This window comes from Mustela nigripes, chromosome 10 (genome assembly GCF_022355385.1).
Source record: "Mustela nigripes isolate SB6536 chromosome 10, MUSNIG.SB6536, whole genome shotgun sequence".
In the NCBI taxonomy this organism is placed as follows: Eukaryota; Metazoa; Chordata; class Mammalia; order Carnivora; family Mustelidae; genus Mustela; species Mustela nigripes.
This window is the reverse complement of record NC_081566.1, coordinates 24,329,889-24,346,924: the sequence shown is the minus strand read 5'-3', so window position 1 is coordinate 24,346,924 and position 17,036 is coordinate 24,329,889. Positions and strand designations below refer to the sequence as shown.

The 17,036-nt window shown below is 46.3% G+C and overlaps 1 protein-coding gene across 1 annotated transcript in view; it reads right to left on the bottom strand.

Moving 5' to 3' along the window:
- The window catches only part of SEC16B (SEC16 homolog B, endoplasmic reticulum export factor), a 40,742-nt gene that overhangs the window by 19,692 nt on the left and 4,014 nt on the right, over nucleotides 1-17,036 (bottom strand). The window contains exons 3-12 of the mRNA XM_059412842.1: nucleotides 16,563-16,675; nucleotides 14,875-14,965; nucleotides 14,025-14,133; nucleotides 12,556-12,700; nucleotides 11,885-12,036; nucleotides 11,458-11,519; nucleotides 9,824-9,959; nucleotides 9,140-9,370; nucleotides 3,596-3,693; nucleotides 1,686-1,767 (exon numbers count right to left, since the gene is read on the bottom strand). Of these exons, the coding sequence (XP_059268825.1) occupies nucleotides 1,686-1,767; nucleotides 3,596-3,693; nucleotides 9,140-9,370; nucleotides 9,824-9,959; nucleotides 11,458-11,519; nucleotides 11,885-12,036; nucleotides 12,556-12,700; nucleotides 14,025-14,133; nucleotides 14,875-14,965; nucleotides 16,563-16,675 (1,219 nt within the window). The remainder of the gene's footprint in view (nucleotides 1-1,685; nucleotides 1,768-3,595; nucleotides 3,694-9,139; nucleotides 9,371-9,823; nucleotides 9,960-11,457; nucleotides 11,520-11,884; nucleotides 12,037-12,555; nucleotides 12,701-14,024; nucleotides 14,134-14,874; nucleotides 14,966-16,562; nucleotides 16,676-17,036) is intronic.

Below are 17,036 nucleotides of genomic sequence, written 5' to 3'. Positions count from 1 at the left end.
TTTGAGACCCGCCCTCTGACTTATTAGCGGCGGGGGGGAGGGGAGGGGGGGGGGAGGGGGGAGAGGAGGAGGGGGGGGAGGAAGAGGGGAGGGGAGGGGGAGGAGGGGGAGGAGGAGGAGGAGGAGGAGGAAGAGAAAGAAGAGAGAGAAGAAGGGAGGAAGGAGGGAAGGAAGAAAACAAAAAACTGTTTTAATTAAAGAGAAAATGATATACATATAATCTGCATGTGTATATGTATATATTTATATATATACAAAATTATGCATACGTGGAATTCCTGAAAGAAAACCAAACTAACGGAACAAAACTAATATTGAAGAATATAATTCAAGAAAACTTTCCTGAACTGCAAAATATAAACGCAGATATTAAGAGAGCATGCTGTGGGGGCACTGGGTGGCTCAGTCGTTAAGCATCTGCCTTCAGCTCAGGTCATGATCCCCAGGGTCCTGGGATCATGCCTTGCACTGGGCTCCCTGCTCAGCAAGAAGCCTGCTTCTCCTTCTCCCACTCCCCCTGCTTGTATTCCCTTTCTTGCATCTCTTTCTCTGTGCCAAGTAAATAAATAAAAATCTTAAAAAAGAAAAAAAAAAAAAAAAAAGCATGCTGTGTACCAAGAAAAGAAAAAAAAAAGAAACTAACCCAGCCAGTCAACATCAAGATAGATCCCAGTAAAGTTACTGACTTCAAGGATAAAGAAGGATACTCTGGGGCAAAAAGATCAAGTCTCTCTTAATGGGGAAAACATCAAGCTGGCCTCGGACTTCTCCTGAGTTCTATCCAACTCTAGACAATGTGTGAGATGGAATATATCCAGCCTTGCAGGCTCACTGTGCAGCAGAGGGAAAGAAGGGCAGCCTCGTGGTGGGGAGCCTGGGAACAGTGTGCTCTCTCGCTATCCATGCACACAATGCAGGCGGCTGTGCTGTGGGAAAGGGGCAAGGTCTTTGGATCAGACAGATCTGAGCCAATCCTGGCTCCATTTCTCCAAGCTCTGTGATCGCGGGTCATTTTATATCTTTGCATCTCAGTTTCCACATCTGCAAAACGGGGACAATAATTCCTGCCTCTGGGGTGCCTAGGTGGCTCAGTGGGTTAAGCCCTTGCCTTCGGCTCTGGTCATGGTCTCAGGGTTCCTGGGATGGAGCCCCACGTTGGGCTCTCTGCTCAGCAGGGAGCCTGCTTCCTCCACTCTCTCTCTGCCCTCTTCTCTGCCTACTTGTAATCTCTGTCTGTCAAATAAATAAATAAAATCTTAAAAAATAATAATAATAATTCCTACCTCTGTGTATTGAGATAATATGAAGCCAAGTGCTCAGCACAGGGCCAAGTGCACAGTAGGTGATTAACACACAATTATTATTTATGTTTAGTCTTTGAAGTCAGTCCCTCTTGGGGCACCCGGGTGGCTCAGTGGGTTGAGAGTCTGATTCTCCATTTGGGTCAGGTCGTGATCTCAGAGTTGTGGGATTGAGTCCCAAGTCCGGCTCTGTGATCAGCCGGGAGTCTGCCTGAGATTTTTCTCTCTCCCTCCCCACCCCTTCCTCCCTCTCCCTCTGTCTTCCCCCCCAAAAAAAATTAAAAATAAAAATCATTAAAGTCATCACCTCCGCTCCGGAGCTGTCCCCACCCCCTAAGCCCCTACGATGCTGGGGGTACTGAGGAGTCCCATCGCAAGGAGTACCGTGGCTGCTTGTGGGATCCTCCCGGACATGAACTGGAAGAGGGTCTGCAGTGGGTCGTTGGCGGCCAGCGTGCTGGTGAAGCTGCAGAGAGAGGCGACCGTTAGGGACAACCACAACAAGAGAGCCTCTTACCCATTGCCAGCGGGGCAACAGCTCCCCTATTTTTCTATTTGATTTCAGCAGCTTCTTTTGGGACATGAATTTCTCTTGGCCGCTCAGCTGTGCTTCTGCCACTCCTACTTTTGGGGGGCTTGGCAGGATCTTCTTTCTGCCCCACGCCCCACACAGAACACCCTGTTGGGGGACACATCCTACACTTTGGCCCGACCCCCTAACTCTTAAGTAACCATTTCTCTAGGTTTTCTTTGTCATGGAAAGAATGCCCCCCACGTTTCACGGGTGCCTGGGGAGCCCCAGCAGTCAACCCAAACCTGCTCTCCGTGGGCCCCTCCACCCACTGGGCCCCTTCGATTCCCCCTCCCTGGAAGCGGCCCCCTCGTGCCCCGCTCCCAGCACTGCGGGCTGACTTCTTTCATGCACAAGCACTAAATAGCCATTTCCAGTAACCAAAGAGGCATAGAACAGGGACCAGAAACGATCCTGCTGATGACAAACCGTGGGATATGCTTAACAAGGATATAATAAGCTCTATAGCCGATCGGAGTTTTAAGCATACTCAGTAAGAGATATTCTTCACAATGCACTGGGTCCCATCAAAAATCAATGGCCCAAGGCAAAAATCTGTAGCAGAGATGTATGCTGTAACGTGGGGTTGTGGGATGTTCATTTCCAAAACCCAAAGGAGAATCATCCCTCAGAACACGAGCTCGGAGCACCTATTATAGGAAAACGCCAGGGCTCCTTACCCGCCCTGCGCACAACCAAGTGCGCAGAGGCGTTCCTGGTCCCTGCCGGGACTGAGGGTTAGGGTGGAAAAGCCAATCCGCGGATGGAGAGGGTAGTGTGACAGCCGTGAAGGCAGGTGCGATCTTCTCAGCCAACGGCCTAACAGCCAATTTATGGCCAATTTAAACTTGACTTAAGCTGTGAGGTTCACAGTTTCACAGCTTCTACCAACACAGGAAGAGGAACATTTTGAGGGAACGGATCCAAGCCTGCCCCTTAGGGGAGGGGATCCCCAGCCCTCCCCACCCCCGCCACACGTCTGTCCCTGCCCTCCCACGGATCTGGCTGCAGCCCAAGGGGCTTACTCAGAAACCCTTCCTTCTCCAGCACCCTGACCCGCAGCTCCTCCACTAACTCCCACTTACTCCAAACTCCTGGCCATGTAGTCAGCCTCCCATCTTATCTTGTCCTGGTTTGGGCATTCTTCTTTGTCTCAGTGTGCTGGCATGAGCTTTGACTAAACACAGCCCTTGGATCTTGTCATCTCCCCCTGCCCGAGATGAAGACTACGGCATCCAATCCCCAGTCGTATAATATGTTCCTACTGTTCCTACTGCTCCCCCATATCCCAACCTTCCTCTCAGCGCCCACATTCCCCACTGCAAGACTAAGCAGTAGGCAGCTCCTAACTCTTGGGTCTAAGCACCTGTCAGTTAACCATAATTGGCCCCCTATACCCTCATTGATGGAACTATCTAAAATAGCTCCTCCCAAATAGAACTACCAGATTGTAGAAACCTATGTAATTCTTGGAACACACCCTGAGAAATATTACTAAAATGTTTATTTATCAAGCCGGTAGAAAGAATGTGTCCAGGTCTAGGTTATAAGAATCTAGAGAAGCCATTTCCTACATCCGGGTCAGAGAAGAGAAATTGGAAAGATGCTTAGTGTGGGGGGGGCTTCCCAGGGCATCCTGCTTTTCTCACCCCCCACCCCACCCATTGTGGGGGGAGGTTTCTCTGCTCCATTGGTCTCCTTGGCCAGTGTCCAGCTCACTCACCCGCTCATGACCCAGCTGTAGGTCCTTGGGTCCATCTTGCTGGACAGGAACAAAGCGTGGCCCCACAGGTGGTTCTTCATGGCCCACTCCAAGGCTTCCTGAAGACAAGCACACATTGCTTTCAATGCGGCCCTTCTTACCTTCCTCTACCCACAACACGGGATGGCGTTTGGGTACCTGAGCCATATTGGCTGGGTTCCCGGGAAGACTCAGAGCCTCATCTGCAAGGGCAACAAAGGAGCTCTAACTGGCACATATTTCTAAGATGTCCCTTCCCGAGCCTTCACTTTCTCAAACCCATTAGGCTATTAGCTGCCCCTCAGACACAGTTTCCAGTTAGCCTTATCTCTTAAGCAGACATCACGCAATGCTTTTAGGAACCTAAGCACCTCACCCCAAGGACTGAGCCTCAAAATACAGGGAGCAAGTTGATATTTGTGAGGACACGTTAGAGGAACCGTTTGTTTTTTGCAGCCGTGGTGGAGACTGCTGGTTCCCCACCAAAACCCGTGCTCCCCTTCCTGCACGGAATTTCCTGCCTCCCTTGCACCTAGAAGTGGCTGAGTTCCAGGCTGCGAATGGGAATAGAAGTGATGTGTGCCGCTTCCACACCTGCTCCTAGAAGCCCCTTGACCAAGCCTCCCTGCGCTTTCCCCATCAGGCTGCCTGGAAGAAAGATGCTCAGGCTGAGTCCTTGAACTGCTCCGTGGAGGAGGGATGTGCCACTGTTCTGTTCACCTCCCGGGATTCCCATAGGACTAGAGAGAAGCTGCTACTGTGTTTAAGCCAGTATGCATAGCGGTTAACCCACGCCGCCTAGCATTATAACTAATTGCTTGTTACCTACCAACTGTTTGTTAACCATCAACTCCGTATGCCGAATGAATGACACAAATAACCTGGGGAGATCGGTTAGAAGCTGTAAATTTTAACACACACAAAGACACGCTCACACACATCTTTTCATTCAATTTTCAGAATTATTTAGTAAGAGCTTAATTTCTACTTGAGGTTTTGACTGGTATTAATCATTTCCTTAGTACTCAAAAATAATGTGATTTTTGGACAGGAAGTCACTAATGAGGTAACTCGAGCTCCAGGTGCAAATCCCAATATCTCCCACACTATCTCCTTTGAAGAGAGAGCGCAAATTTAAACCACCACCATTGGGAAATTCAGTCTCACATCTACGACAGGGAAAAATGACCTTGAGTTACTCTTTTCATATGTTTAACTATTTCACAACAGTATTTTTTAAAGGGAATTACTAGCAATTGGTTGGGAATCACCACTTTGCTCAAAAACTTGCATCAAAGAGTAAGTGAAGAAATTGAGAAATTATACTGAGGATATTAATCTCACACAGTGTCAGAGAGGAGACACCAGTCAAATATTCATAAAGATATAAAAGATATCTGGGACTCTAGCTCCTCATGAGCCATTCTGAACTCCCAAATAATCCTCCTATCCCCTGCTCACCTTTGGGTCCAGGTGTGACAGGTGGTGTGGTGGATGGTTAGAAGTCCAAGGTCAGACATCAGGCTGTCTAGATCTAAACGCTGGCTCTATGACTCAGTAACTTTTCTCATTTGCAAGTACATGAAACAAGAATAGAACCTAACCTACAGGGTTTCTATGAAGATAAATGAGGCAATTCATGTAACATGTTAAATAAGTGTTGGTACATAGAAAACATTTTTAAAATATTCACTTTTGTTATTGTTATTATTACAGTCATTACTGAATCTTTCTTAAGGAAAGAGATTATTACAGATCTATCTCTGTATCCCCCACTGGTTTCAATGCCTTAGAAGTAGTGACTGCTTAATAAATATTTACTCAATAAATATATCCCTGGTGAAATTGCAGGTCCCTACTATATAATGAACAGGGGATGGCAGGTATATGATCCCACTGATTTTCACTGAGTATCATGCCTTGTGCTCACTTAACATCTTTGGGGCACCTGGATGGTTCAGTGGGTTAAGTGCCTGAGTTCAACTCAAGCCATGATCTCAAGGTTCTGGGATCAAGCCCCACATCTGACTCTTCCCTCAGTGGGGAGTCTGCTTGTCCTTCTTCCTCTCTCTCTGCCCCTTCTCCCACTTGTGCTCTCTCTCAAATAAATAATAAAATATTTTAAAAATAAATAAAATATAGCCTCATACACAAATAAACAGAGATTAAAAATTCAAATGTAAAGGTAAAGTCACAAAAGTACTTGAACTTTATTTTCATAACTTAATTTTGAAGTAGGAAAGCCTTTCGAAATATCACCCCAAAAAAGTAATTGTGTACAGAAAGTCCTAAAAAAATAAAGAGCTCCTACAAATCAATAAATGGAAATAAAAAATCCATCAGAAAAATGCAGAAATTCAGGCGCCTGGGTGGCTCAGTTGGTTGGACGACTGCCTTCGGCTCAGGTCATGATCCTGGACTTCCAGGATCGAGTCCCGCATCAGGCTCCCAGCTCCACGGGGAGTATGCTTCTCCCTCTGACCTTCTCCTCTCTCATGATCTCTCTCACTCATTCTCCCTCAAATAAATAAATAAAATCTTTTAAAAAAATGCAGAAATTCCATGACAAAAAATTCACAGACTTAAAGATATTAGACTTCACTTATGATAAGAGAAATGAAAATAACTACACTGACTTAATATACATTTTTCACCTCTCAGATTGGTAGATATTAAAAGCTTAGAAACACACTGAGTTGGTGAGAGTGGGGAAACGGGCACTTACGTAGGGTGTTAATTGGTACAACCTCTAAAAAGGCAATTTGTCACTATTTCTCAAAATTTCAAGCCATATACCCTTTGACTCAACACTTCCATTTTCGGGAACTATTCTTGAAATCATATATATATCCTCCCATATGGCAAAATGACTTTCGTTGTTACTGCAGCATTATTTGTAACAGCAAAATACTGTTAAATCACCTACATGTCAATCTATCAGGGTTTAGTTAAATTGATTATAATTTATCTTTAGAAATATATGCAGCCATAAAAAATAATGAAGATGGTATTTGTAGGTTAAAAGGAGCAGGAGTCAGGAAAATGTGGCATGGAGGCCAAATTCAGCCCACTGTCTATTTTGGTATAGCCCACAAACTAGGGATAACTTTTCACATTTTTAAATGATTGAGGAAAAAATTAAAAAACGAGTAATACTTCATTACACGTGAAAATTATATATAATTCCAATTTCTATGTCCATACATAAAACACGGCCACACTCATTCTTTTACATATTATCTGTGGCTGCTTTTACTTGACAATAGCAGAATTGAGCAGGAGCAACTGGTCTGGAAAATCTCATACATTTATTGTCTGGGGCACCTGGCTGGCTCAGTTCAAAGATGATCTGACTTTTGAACTCAGGATCATGAGTTCGAGCACCACATTGGGTGTAGAGATTATTTAAATCAATAAAATTTTATACACACACACATACACACACACACACACACTGTCCTTTTACAGAATATTATTGCCAATCCCAATATAGAGTGTTTACCAAGATATTTTGTTGAATAGAAAAAGGGTGAAGAAATGGTAGTTAGAGGGTGCCTGGCTATAGAGCTTTCAATTCTTGAACTTGGGGTTGTGAATTTGAACCCCATGTTGGGTGTAGAGATTACTTAAAATCTTAAAAAAAGAAGAAGAAGAAGAAGAAGAAGAAGAAGAAGAAGGAGAAATGGTAAACAGTAAGCTATTAAAAATGGAGAAAATAATTATATATGCAAAAAATACCTTTGGATCTTTCAAGACAGCATTTCTGCGGCCAAGAGGACGGGAGGATCATTTTCTCCACTATGTCCCCTGTTATCCTTGAGTTTTGAATCCTATTGGTTCAAGTTGATTTCAATCATACATTCCATTATTTACATTTCCTTTAACACTTTTGTAAAATGTGAGGGACAGGTGGCTCAGTGGGTTAAGTGTCTGATCCCAGGGTCCTGGGATTAAGACTCCTTGTTCAGCAGGAAGCCTGCTTGTCCCTCTCCCACTCCCGCTGCTTATGTTCCCTCTCTCACTGTCTGTCTCTTTCTTTCTCTGACCAATAAATAAATCTTTTTTAAAAAAGATTTTTGTAAAATGTGAGTTCAATTTCAAAATTAAATGAGGCAAAAAAATAGGAAAGTAAATTAAAAAATAGGTAAATATGTGGTGACGAATATTATTAATTAACTCATGGAAAGGATCCTTTCACAATGTACTTGTGATATTTGTATATCAAACCATCACATACACTTTAAATATCCTACAATTTTGTCAAATACCTTGGTTAAAAATTTTTGAATAAATAATACAAAGATTAAAATTGTCTAATTTACATATCAAAACATCACTTCATCTGTTGAATTAAAGTATTCATTATTGGCGGGCACCTGACTGGCTCAGATGGTTAAACCTCTGCCTTTGGCTTGGGTCATGATCCCAGTGTCCTGGGATCGAGTCCCACATCAGGCTCCCTACTCGGCAGGAAGCCTCCTTCTCCGTCTCCCTCTGCTGTTCTCCCTGCTGGTGCTCTCTCTCTCTGTATCAAATAAATAAACAAAATCTTTAAAACAAATAAATGAATGAATAAATAAATAAAGTACTCAATATTGGTAGGTACACAGTAGATATAGCTAGTGGGGACATCATTTGTAAACAAACTTTCTGGAAACTAATTTAGGGTAGATGTGAAGAACCTTCTAAAAGTGCAGTAAATAAATAAATAAATACAGAAGTGCACATACTGTAACCCATAATTCCATTCTAGGAATTTATCCTTGAAAAAGTAAGAAGATGAGCCAAAGATTTATATAACAAGACATTCAAATTGTGTAATTTATAATAGGCGACAGCACTGTAGGTAGCTTATATATTCAAACAGTGAATTAGATAAATAAAACATTATATATTCATATAGTGGAACAGGGTCCATTTTTTAAATGGTACATTTTAAAAATGTACCATGGGAGTATTATACCATAAAAATGCCATGGGAGTATTACACCATATAATCTTATGTGAAAAAATTGTATATGTAATTTAATTTTATTTTTCCTATGCATGCATAGAAAAATGCTAGAAGTAAATATATCAAGATGTTAACAGATGTTATCTTTTTTTTTTTTTAAAGCGGAGAGCCTGCTTCTCTTTCTCCCTCTGCTGCTCCCCCTGCTTGTGTGCTTTCTCTCTCTGTCAAATAAATAAATAAAATCTTTTTTAAAAATTTATTTATTTATTTGAGAGACAGGGAGAGCAGGAGTGGGAGGAGGGACAGAAGGACAAGCAGACTCTCTAGTGAGCGTGGAGCCCAATGAGGGACTCGACTCGGGGCTCGATCCCAGGACCCTGAGACCATGACCTGAGCTGAAGTCAGATGCTTAACCAACTGAGCCCCCAGGTGTCCCAACAGGTGCTTTCTCTTAGTGATAAGACTATACAGTTTTTTCTTTGTGCCTTCTGAATGTCTTAAGTGCTATAAAAGAGTATCTATCCCTCATATAACTGGGAGTGGGTGCAGCATGGAGGGTGCAGCACACTTGCCTTCTTCCTTCCATAGTAGAGCAGTTTAGTGAATTTCTCTACGATCTGTGCAGGTGTCTCCACGCTGGGGGGAATCTCCCCGGTGAGCAGGTTTGGGGTCCCTGAGCTCAGCACCGGCCAGTCCTCATCGGTCAGGCTGATGAGGTTGGCCACCGGCGGCTGCCTCTTGTACTTCTCCAGCTTCTTGCAGTCTTGCATCAGCAGCTCCGCAATGTCGGACCCCACCATGGACTGCAAGGTAAGAGGGTCATCCTGAGGGAGAATCCTATTGTCCTCATGTTTGCAGCCCCAGCACCAGAGCCCCTGCCTTCTCCATGAGGAGGTGTCCAAGCAAACACGAGACTCTCCTTTCTTGGATGGTTGTATTTCAAACTTCAGCTTCACTCTCATACACTCTCAGGTATTTTCTGCCTGGCGGGAGCCACAGACCCTACCAGAACTATGCACACTCTTACAGGTATAACCCAAGACCTGTATGATGACCCCAGGCCCATGGAGGAGGGCAGGGAAAAGATTATCATTAGCCAACGGGGCGGACATCTGAGCAATTTTTTCCCTTAGCCCCATTCGTCGCTTCTTTAATATTATGTTTCACAATCATGCGAAAAGTCATCTCTATCCCAGAGAGATTTCCACTGTAATCCAGCCCGTACCTGCCCACCGTTCAGGGCGATCAGACTTTACCCCGTTCTGCCGGCAAAGGAGAACCAACAATTGCCACAGTAGAGCCGAGTCTCTGCTCCTCTGTGTCTCGGATTTTAGGCTCTGAGCTGCTTTCTGCTGGCAAAATGTCATGATGTCTACCTTGTGTACATCTTCCCTATGGAGAGATTCAGGGAGAAAAGAGTGAGAGGCAGACTCTGTCTCCGCCCAGGACCACAAGCTTCCCGCTGCATTGTGAGGATGCCAGCAGAGCGGGGGCACTGAGAGAGAAGCCTCATAACCCAGGGCTGGGGGGCCGCTCCACAGAGATTCTCTCCATTTCACAGATGAACAAACTGAGGCCCAGGGACAGCATGGGACAGCAGGCAAGAGAGCACACTTTGGAGTCAGACAACCCTGCATTTAAATCCAGCCTGCCACTTCTCAGCTTATACAAGGTTCTTATCCTGTCTGAAACTCTGCCTTTTCGCTGAAAATAGGGATAATGAGAAAAAAAACTACTTCCATACAAAAGGAATTAGCAAATTTTTTATCGTATACTAAGTAATCAATAAATGGGCAATATTGTTTGGTCAAGGTCATTCAATAAAATCAATCACATTGGGACCAGCCCCCTAGGCTCCCACAACCAGCGCAGTGCTCTACCCCACAACCTGTGCTCAAGAAGTAGACTCAACGCTCACTTTTACTTGAAGGACCTGTCAAAATACTATGCGCTTGGGGCACCCAAGAAAGCTCAACGGGTTAAGCGTCAGCCTTCGTCTTAGGTCATGATCTCAAGGTCCTGGGCTCAAGCCCTGCTTTGGGCTCCCTGCTCAGTGGGGAGTCTGCTTCTCCCTCTGCCTCTCGCCAGAACCCCAGCCTGGCTTGTGCTCCCCCACTCTCTCTCGCTCTCTCAAGTGAATAAGCAAACTCTTGAAAAAAAAAAAAAGTATGGGCTTTTCTTGGCAGCAGAAGCTTCAGGTTAAGAATAAGTTTATATGGTAGTGATGACATAGACAGGACTTCCTTACACTTAAAGCTGACACAGCGGTGTTCCGTCATTTCCCAAACAGCAAACTAAAACTCAGAGAGGACTAACTGACGTGTCTGCCATGGGACCTCTAGTTAGTAGGATTCAGGGACCCAGGAGCGGGGTCCTCAGACTCCTGCCAGGACTCTCTTCACAGCAGAGTGTCCTAAATATTGACCAGAAACAGGAGTAGGAACTCAGAAGCAGTTCTAGCTCAATCCTGCAGAGGGCAGACTTGCACGCTGTCCAGAAACTCAACCGGCACCAGGCTATTTCTCCCTCCAGAAAAAGGCAAGAATTTTTTTCCCACTCTGAACCACTAGGATTTCCCAGGCTGTGCTCCACTTTTCTACCAGTACCTATTAAGGACTCAGAATGGTAAAACCTCCTACCATATAGCTCCTCCAAAACAGAACTGTTTTCAGATTTTTAATCCTAATTCTCTCTGCCCTTCAACTATCAAATTGCTTGTCAAAATGGCTCAGGCTACATTCATTTCTATCTTGTGGCACAGAGTATTCTACTCCATGGGGGACAGACATTTTCTTTCAAGGAAGCCAAGAACAAATCCCCTAAATGCGGAGCTGGGCAGGCAGATTTTGTAGGTTCAAAGCCCTCCCCTGGCAGCTTTTAAGATATTTACCTGATCAGAGGTCCTGAGAAAGTCCTCAGCTCTTCTTGTTCCTCAGAGTAATTAAGAATAACCTGGATCGAAAAATCAGATTTAGCATTTGAGACTACGTCCACCCAAAGCCCCTGTCACCAAATCCAATAACAGAACCCATGGTTATGGTCCTATGATGTGGCTTAGAGCCTTGTGGAGGACACAGGAGGACAAAAGGGAGTCCTCCAGTTGCTAAAAGGGAGCCAACACCATTTCAGGAGAAACGTAATCTAGCATCACTTCTCTGAAAGAAGATCCCCACCCTTTCCTTCCCAAGACACTCCCCCATTCACCAGTACATGGCCCTGTTCCCCCAAAAGCTCCCCATTCCCTGAGATGCCCAGGCTCAGGCAAAGGAAGCCAGAAGGCAGCTTGCCAGCTTCCTGGGACACAGAATGTCTCTCACCTCCATGCTGTGCAGTTCTACAAGGGCCGTTTGTCCATCTCTGGGAGAAGTGGGACCCACACACACCAGCTGGCCTCCTGGCCCAAAACTCACAGGCACATGGGGGATGTAGAACTTCATGGGATCCTTGGGACCAGGCGCCGAGACAGCATCTGCCCAACAGACACAGGCACACCCTGTTAGCATTGCTGCAACTGCTTGTCCTGACTGCAGGACACGGCGGCTGTGTTTCTATCTAGATCCCACCTGGGCCAAGATAAGACTCTGGGCAGGTGGCGTCATTAGAAGGAGTGTGCTCCAAGTCAGAATTAAGCCTCTCAGAATATGTCAGAATTCGAGGTGGAGATCCATTGGTTTGGTCCACATGGGAAAGCATGGGGCCCAGGCACCCCATCATGGCAAGAGGCTGGTATCTCCAGTGCTGCCTCTCCCTGCCTGACCCTGCTAGGAGCAGTGTTCCCTTCCAAGAATCCACTCTGATGCAACCTCCAGTACAAGAGAAAAGGTGAGAAATGGAGCCGGAATGGCCTGTCTGCCCAGGAGACCGCCACGTGTAGATGAGGCAGGGAGCCACTCTCGGAAGGACGGAGGGAGGGTGACTTCCCCCTAGGTTGCCACCCAGCCCTCTTCTCCCCAGACTTCACCAGCTCCTTCGATGGTTCAGTACTCACCGGCCTGATCCGGACTCCAAGGTGCCGGCGCTCTGGGCTCGTACAGCTCTGGGGCATCACCCATGTACTGGCTGAGCTCGTAGGCGCTGGAGCTGAGCCCGGACTCATACTGCTGCAGAAGGTTGGACTCGTCGGCCAGGAGTGGCTGGAAGTTACAGATAATCAAAACACATGGGAAGAATGAGCAGCACTTTCAGAGAGATGGCCCTCCTGTGTCTTCCTCCAAAGCAACAAAATCGAAACTTTCAAAGGAATACCTCAAATGTGGATGTGTCGCAAGGAAAAGAAGTGCTTATTTAATTGAAGGTGTTTGTGAAAAAAATGAATGATGGCCTCGTGGAAAGAGTGTAGACCTTGAGGCCAGGGGACCTGAATTCAAATCCCAGCTTTGTCAGGGCTCCTGGCTGGCTCAATCAGTAGATCATGCAACTCTCGATCTTAAGGTTGTGATCCTCACAGTGGGTGTAGACATGGCTTAAAAGTAAAATAAATAGATCTTCAAACCCCAGCTTTGTCAACACCAGCTGTGACCTTGGATGAAGGACATGGGCTGTCTGAGCTCAGCACCCTCATCTGTAATATAATCACATCTGCCCTGTGTAGGTAGAGTTCCAGTACTTCTTCATGCATTCATTCACCAACTGTTGAATGAGCACCTACTATGCTCTAGGTTCTATGCTTTCCCTGGGGATACAGGTGTACAAGAAATTCATGGAATTTTATCCTGGGAGGATAAACAATAGATAGGAAAGCTCTTTGCTCACTGTAAAAGGTTGTGCTTACATGTGTGTGCCGTTCTTGTAGGCATATACTGCATGGTGTGTGCCCTGCCCTATTGTTAGGTATACAGATGAAAATGTTCTCGAAACACAGACAGCTCTCAGGGCTCTTGGGTGGCTCAGTCAGTTAAGCATCTGCCTTTGGTGCAGGTCACAATCCCAGATCTTCTCCCTCTGCCTCTGCCCCTACCCCTGCTTGTGCTCTCTCTTCTCTCTCTATTTCAAATAAATACATAAAATCTTTAAAAAAAAAAAAAAGCAGACAGATTGCATCATGAAAACAAAATTAATATGACTGTCAAAAATCAAGATCCTGTCTCTGCAGTATCTTAGAATTAAAAGATTCTAGCAATGTCCCACTTCCTGGGTAAACCAAAATGCCTGTCCCCTGGGGTTACTGGTGACAGCCTCTCCTCATGCCCCACAACTTGGAGCGACTTGGGTGACACTTCCTGATCCAATCAATTTGAGAAAAATGCAAAAGGGCCAGATCAGGGCCCAGACCCTTAAGATTGAAACAGGGAGGTGGGAGAAGGTGGAGGTCTGAGGGGAGGCTCTGCAGAGAGGGGAGAGTGGGACCCCTCGGAGGGCTGGCTGCTAGACATCCCATCCCAACGGCCCCGCCCTGCCACTGCCGCAGTGTCGGTTGTGACTGCCACAGCCCACAGCCCCCAAGTCACTTCAGACTACCTTATCCTTCTGGGTTCCAGGTAGCAGACTCTCCGGAACTAGGTCCCCAGGCCACTCCTGTCCAGTGTTAGAAGCAGCGCTGTCTTTATAAGTGTTCTGACCCTTGGATCTGCAGCAAAATGACAGCAGCAGGTAAGGGGGGTCCTGGATTAGCCAGCAAAACTGAGCTGCTCTCCATGGACGCTGCTGGGCTACGAAGCGTGGGCAGCGTCAGGCTGGCCTGAGTGCCACAGGGAAAAAAGTGTTGCTCCCTTTACTCCCTGCCCCCCCCATCTACTAATATGAGAAAAACAGGAGCTCCTGGGTTCCACAGTGCAGCTACTAGAAGCCACCCCAACCCCCAAGGAGGAGGGTTGGTCCCTATAGCCAGACATCCAGGACTGACTTAAATCAGAGCTGCTAGGTTGGTGAGGTAAAGGGACCAGGCCTCCTGACATCCAGGCAGGTGCTTGTGCAAAAGGCTCCTTTCTGCTCACCAGAGCCCAGGGGACATCCCATCCTTGGGGCACTGGAGTGCACAGAAGAAAAATGCCCCAGCCTCAGCCTCAACCCAATTCTGGAAACTTCCACAAGACCTCCTCTGCTCTGAGGCCAACATAGAATTAAGGCCCTCCTATAGGGTGAACCTCAAGTAACCTCACCAGGGCTCAGATGACCCCAAGTTTGGATGCTGTCCGTCAAAGTCAAGGCTCCTCTGAAAGCTGGCCTGGGCTGCTCCACATCCCAGTGGTCGGGACAGAAGCAGACAGGGTTCTGGAGATGGAGACCAGCACCGGAGGCCATAAGACCCGCCTAACCAAGCCTGAGTTCGGCCGCACCGGGCTGAGCTGGCCTTTCCTTTCATACTTACAGACTATTCCGGCTGTCATGATGCTGCTCAGTCAGGTACTTCTGATCTCGGTGGTCTTCCTGCCAGATATAAGGACTCTCTTGCCTTGGCACTGCACCCTCAGAGAAAACAAAATGAAGACAGGTCACTTCCTGCTCCTAAAAGTTCAGGGAGACCGCAAGCCGTGGAGCTCCGTTATTGGAGCACTGCGGCTATGAAAATGTATTTGCCAAATTAGATACAATTGGGAAGTGAGAGCTGACGAAGGAGCACAACAGCACGCCCCTCAGTCCGCCCTGAATCAATGAGCTGGGCTCCATACAACTGTCAGAGCACAGGGATCGTGTGGATGCGCATTCTGTGTGCAAACAGGTTTCCCTGGGCTGGCAGGTCAGAAACTGCCAAGAGCACATCCCTAGAACCTTACTATCAGTGACGGGAATAAATTCCTGTTGGTGCACATTGGCCACCCTCAAGGTCGGTGATGATGGGACTCATCACAGCTCAACCGCACACTGGACAACTTCATTGTTAAGAACTGATTTCCCGGAGGACCTGGATGTCTCAGTGGGTTAAGCCTCTCTGCCTTCGGCTCAGGTCATGATCTCAAGGTCCTGGGATCGAGCCCCACATCGGGCTCTCTGCTCAGCGGGGAGCCTGCTTCTCCCTCTCACTCTGCCTTCCTTCCTGCCTACTTGTGATCCCTATCAAATTAGAAAAAAAAAAAAAAAACAAAACCCTGATTTCCCTAGTTAAAAATAGAGCTACTGTCTGACCCAGCAATTGCACTGCTGGGTATTTACCCCAAAGTTACAGATGTCGTGAAACAAAGGGGCACCTGCACCCCAGTGTTCACAGTAGCAGTGTCCACCACAGCCACACTGTGGAGGAAGCTGAGATGTCCTTCAACAGATGAATAGATAAAGAAGATGTGGTTCATGTATACAATAGAATATTAGCCATCAGAAAGGATGGATACCCACCATTTACATTGACGTGGCTGGGACTGGAGGGGATTATGTTAAGTGAAATAAGTCAAGCAGAGAAAGACAATCATCATATGGTTTTGCTCATATGTGGAACATAAGAAATAGAGCAGAGGACCATAGGGGAAAGGAGGGAAAACTGAATGTGATAAAATCAGAGAGGGAGACAAACCCTGAGAGGCTCTTGACTCTGGGGAAAAAACTGAGGCTTTTGGAAGGGGAGGTGTGAGGGGAGATGAGGTAACTGGGTGATGGGCATTAAGGAGGGCACATGATGTCACGGGCACTGGGTGTTATATGCAGCTGATGAATTACTGAGCACTACCTCTGAATCTAGTGATGTACTATATTGGTTAATTGAATTTAAATTAAAAAGACGAGAGAATTGACTTCACTGTTACTTGGTTAGAGACTATAAACTTGGCTATAAGGAGTAGAAGAAAAAATGTGGATGAAGTGGAAACTGGCTATAATCCCATTAACGTGATGGTAGGTCCAGTACTATCACCACCACGTACAAAGAAAAATGACTCCTTTCTGTCTCTTCTCCTCAAGACATCCAGCAGGAATGTCTTTGCTGTGACCTGCTGTGGCCTCTGCAACCAAGAAAGAAGTGAGTGAGGACAGGGACTCCACTTCAGCTGGCCAAGGTGGGCTCTGAGCAGGCCCCGTCTACCGGATCAGCTGTGTCGCCCCGTGGGCCCCTTGAAGATTCCTGCATACCTCTTTCTTCCAGCAGCTGCTGCGGATGTCCATGATAGTAATAATTTCCATAAGCATATTCTTCCCTTAGGGCTGGAGAATGATAGCTCCGATACAGATCCTCGATGCCTGGCCTAAAACACCACAAAGAAGGCCAGCTGGTCAAGGGCGAGTGTGGTAAAGAGAGAAACCGGTGGAGGACTTGACAACTTCACAGGACAGAACTGTGACCTCAGTCTAGAACTGCTTTAAAACCAAGTTAATTCTAGAGCCTATAAACAGAAGATCCAGAATCAGAGCAGGAGTAGGGCCTTTGTTTCAGAACGAGGCTGGGCTTTTTATAGCAAAACCATAGCCAAACGTCTCATTTTCCTTCCCCATGACTCCTCCTTCTCCTCAAATACACCCAACGAAGTGACGATGTTATGTTAGAAAACCCTGCCCTGATTTTTTAAAAGATTTTGTTTGTTTGTTTGTTTGTTTGTTTGAGAGATA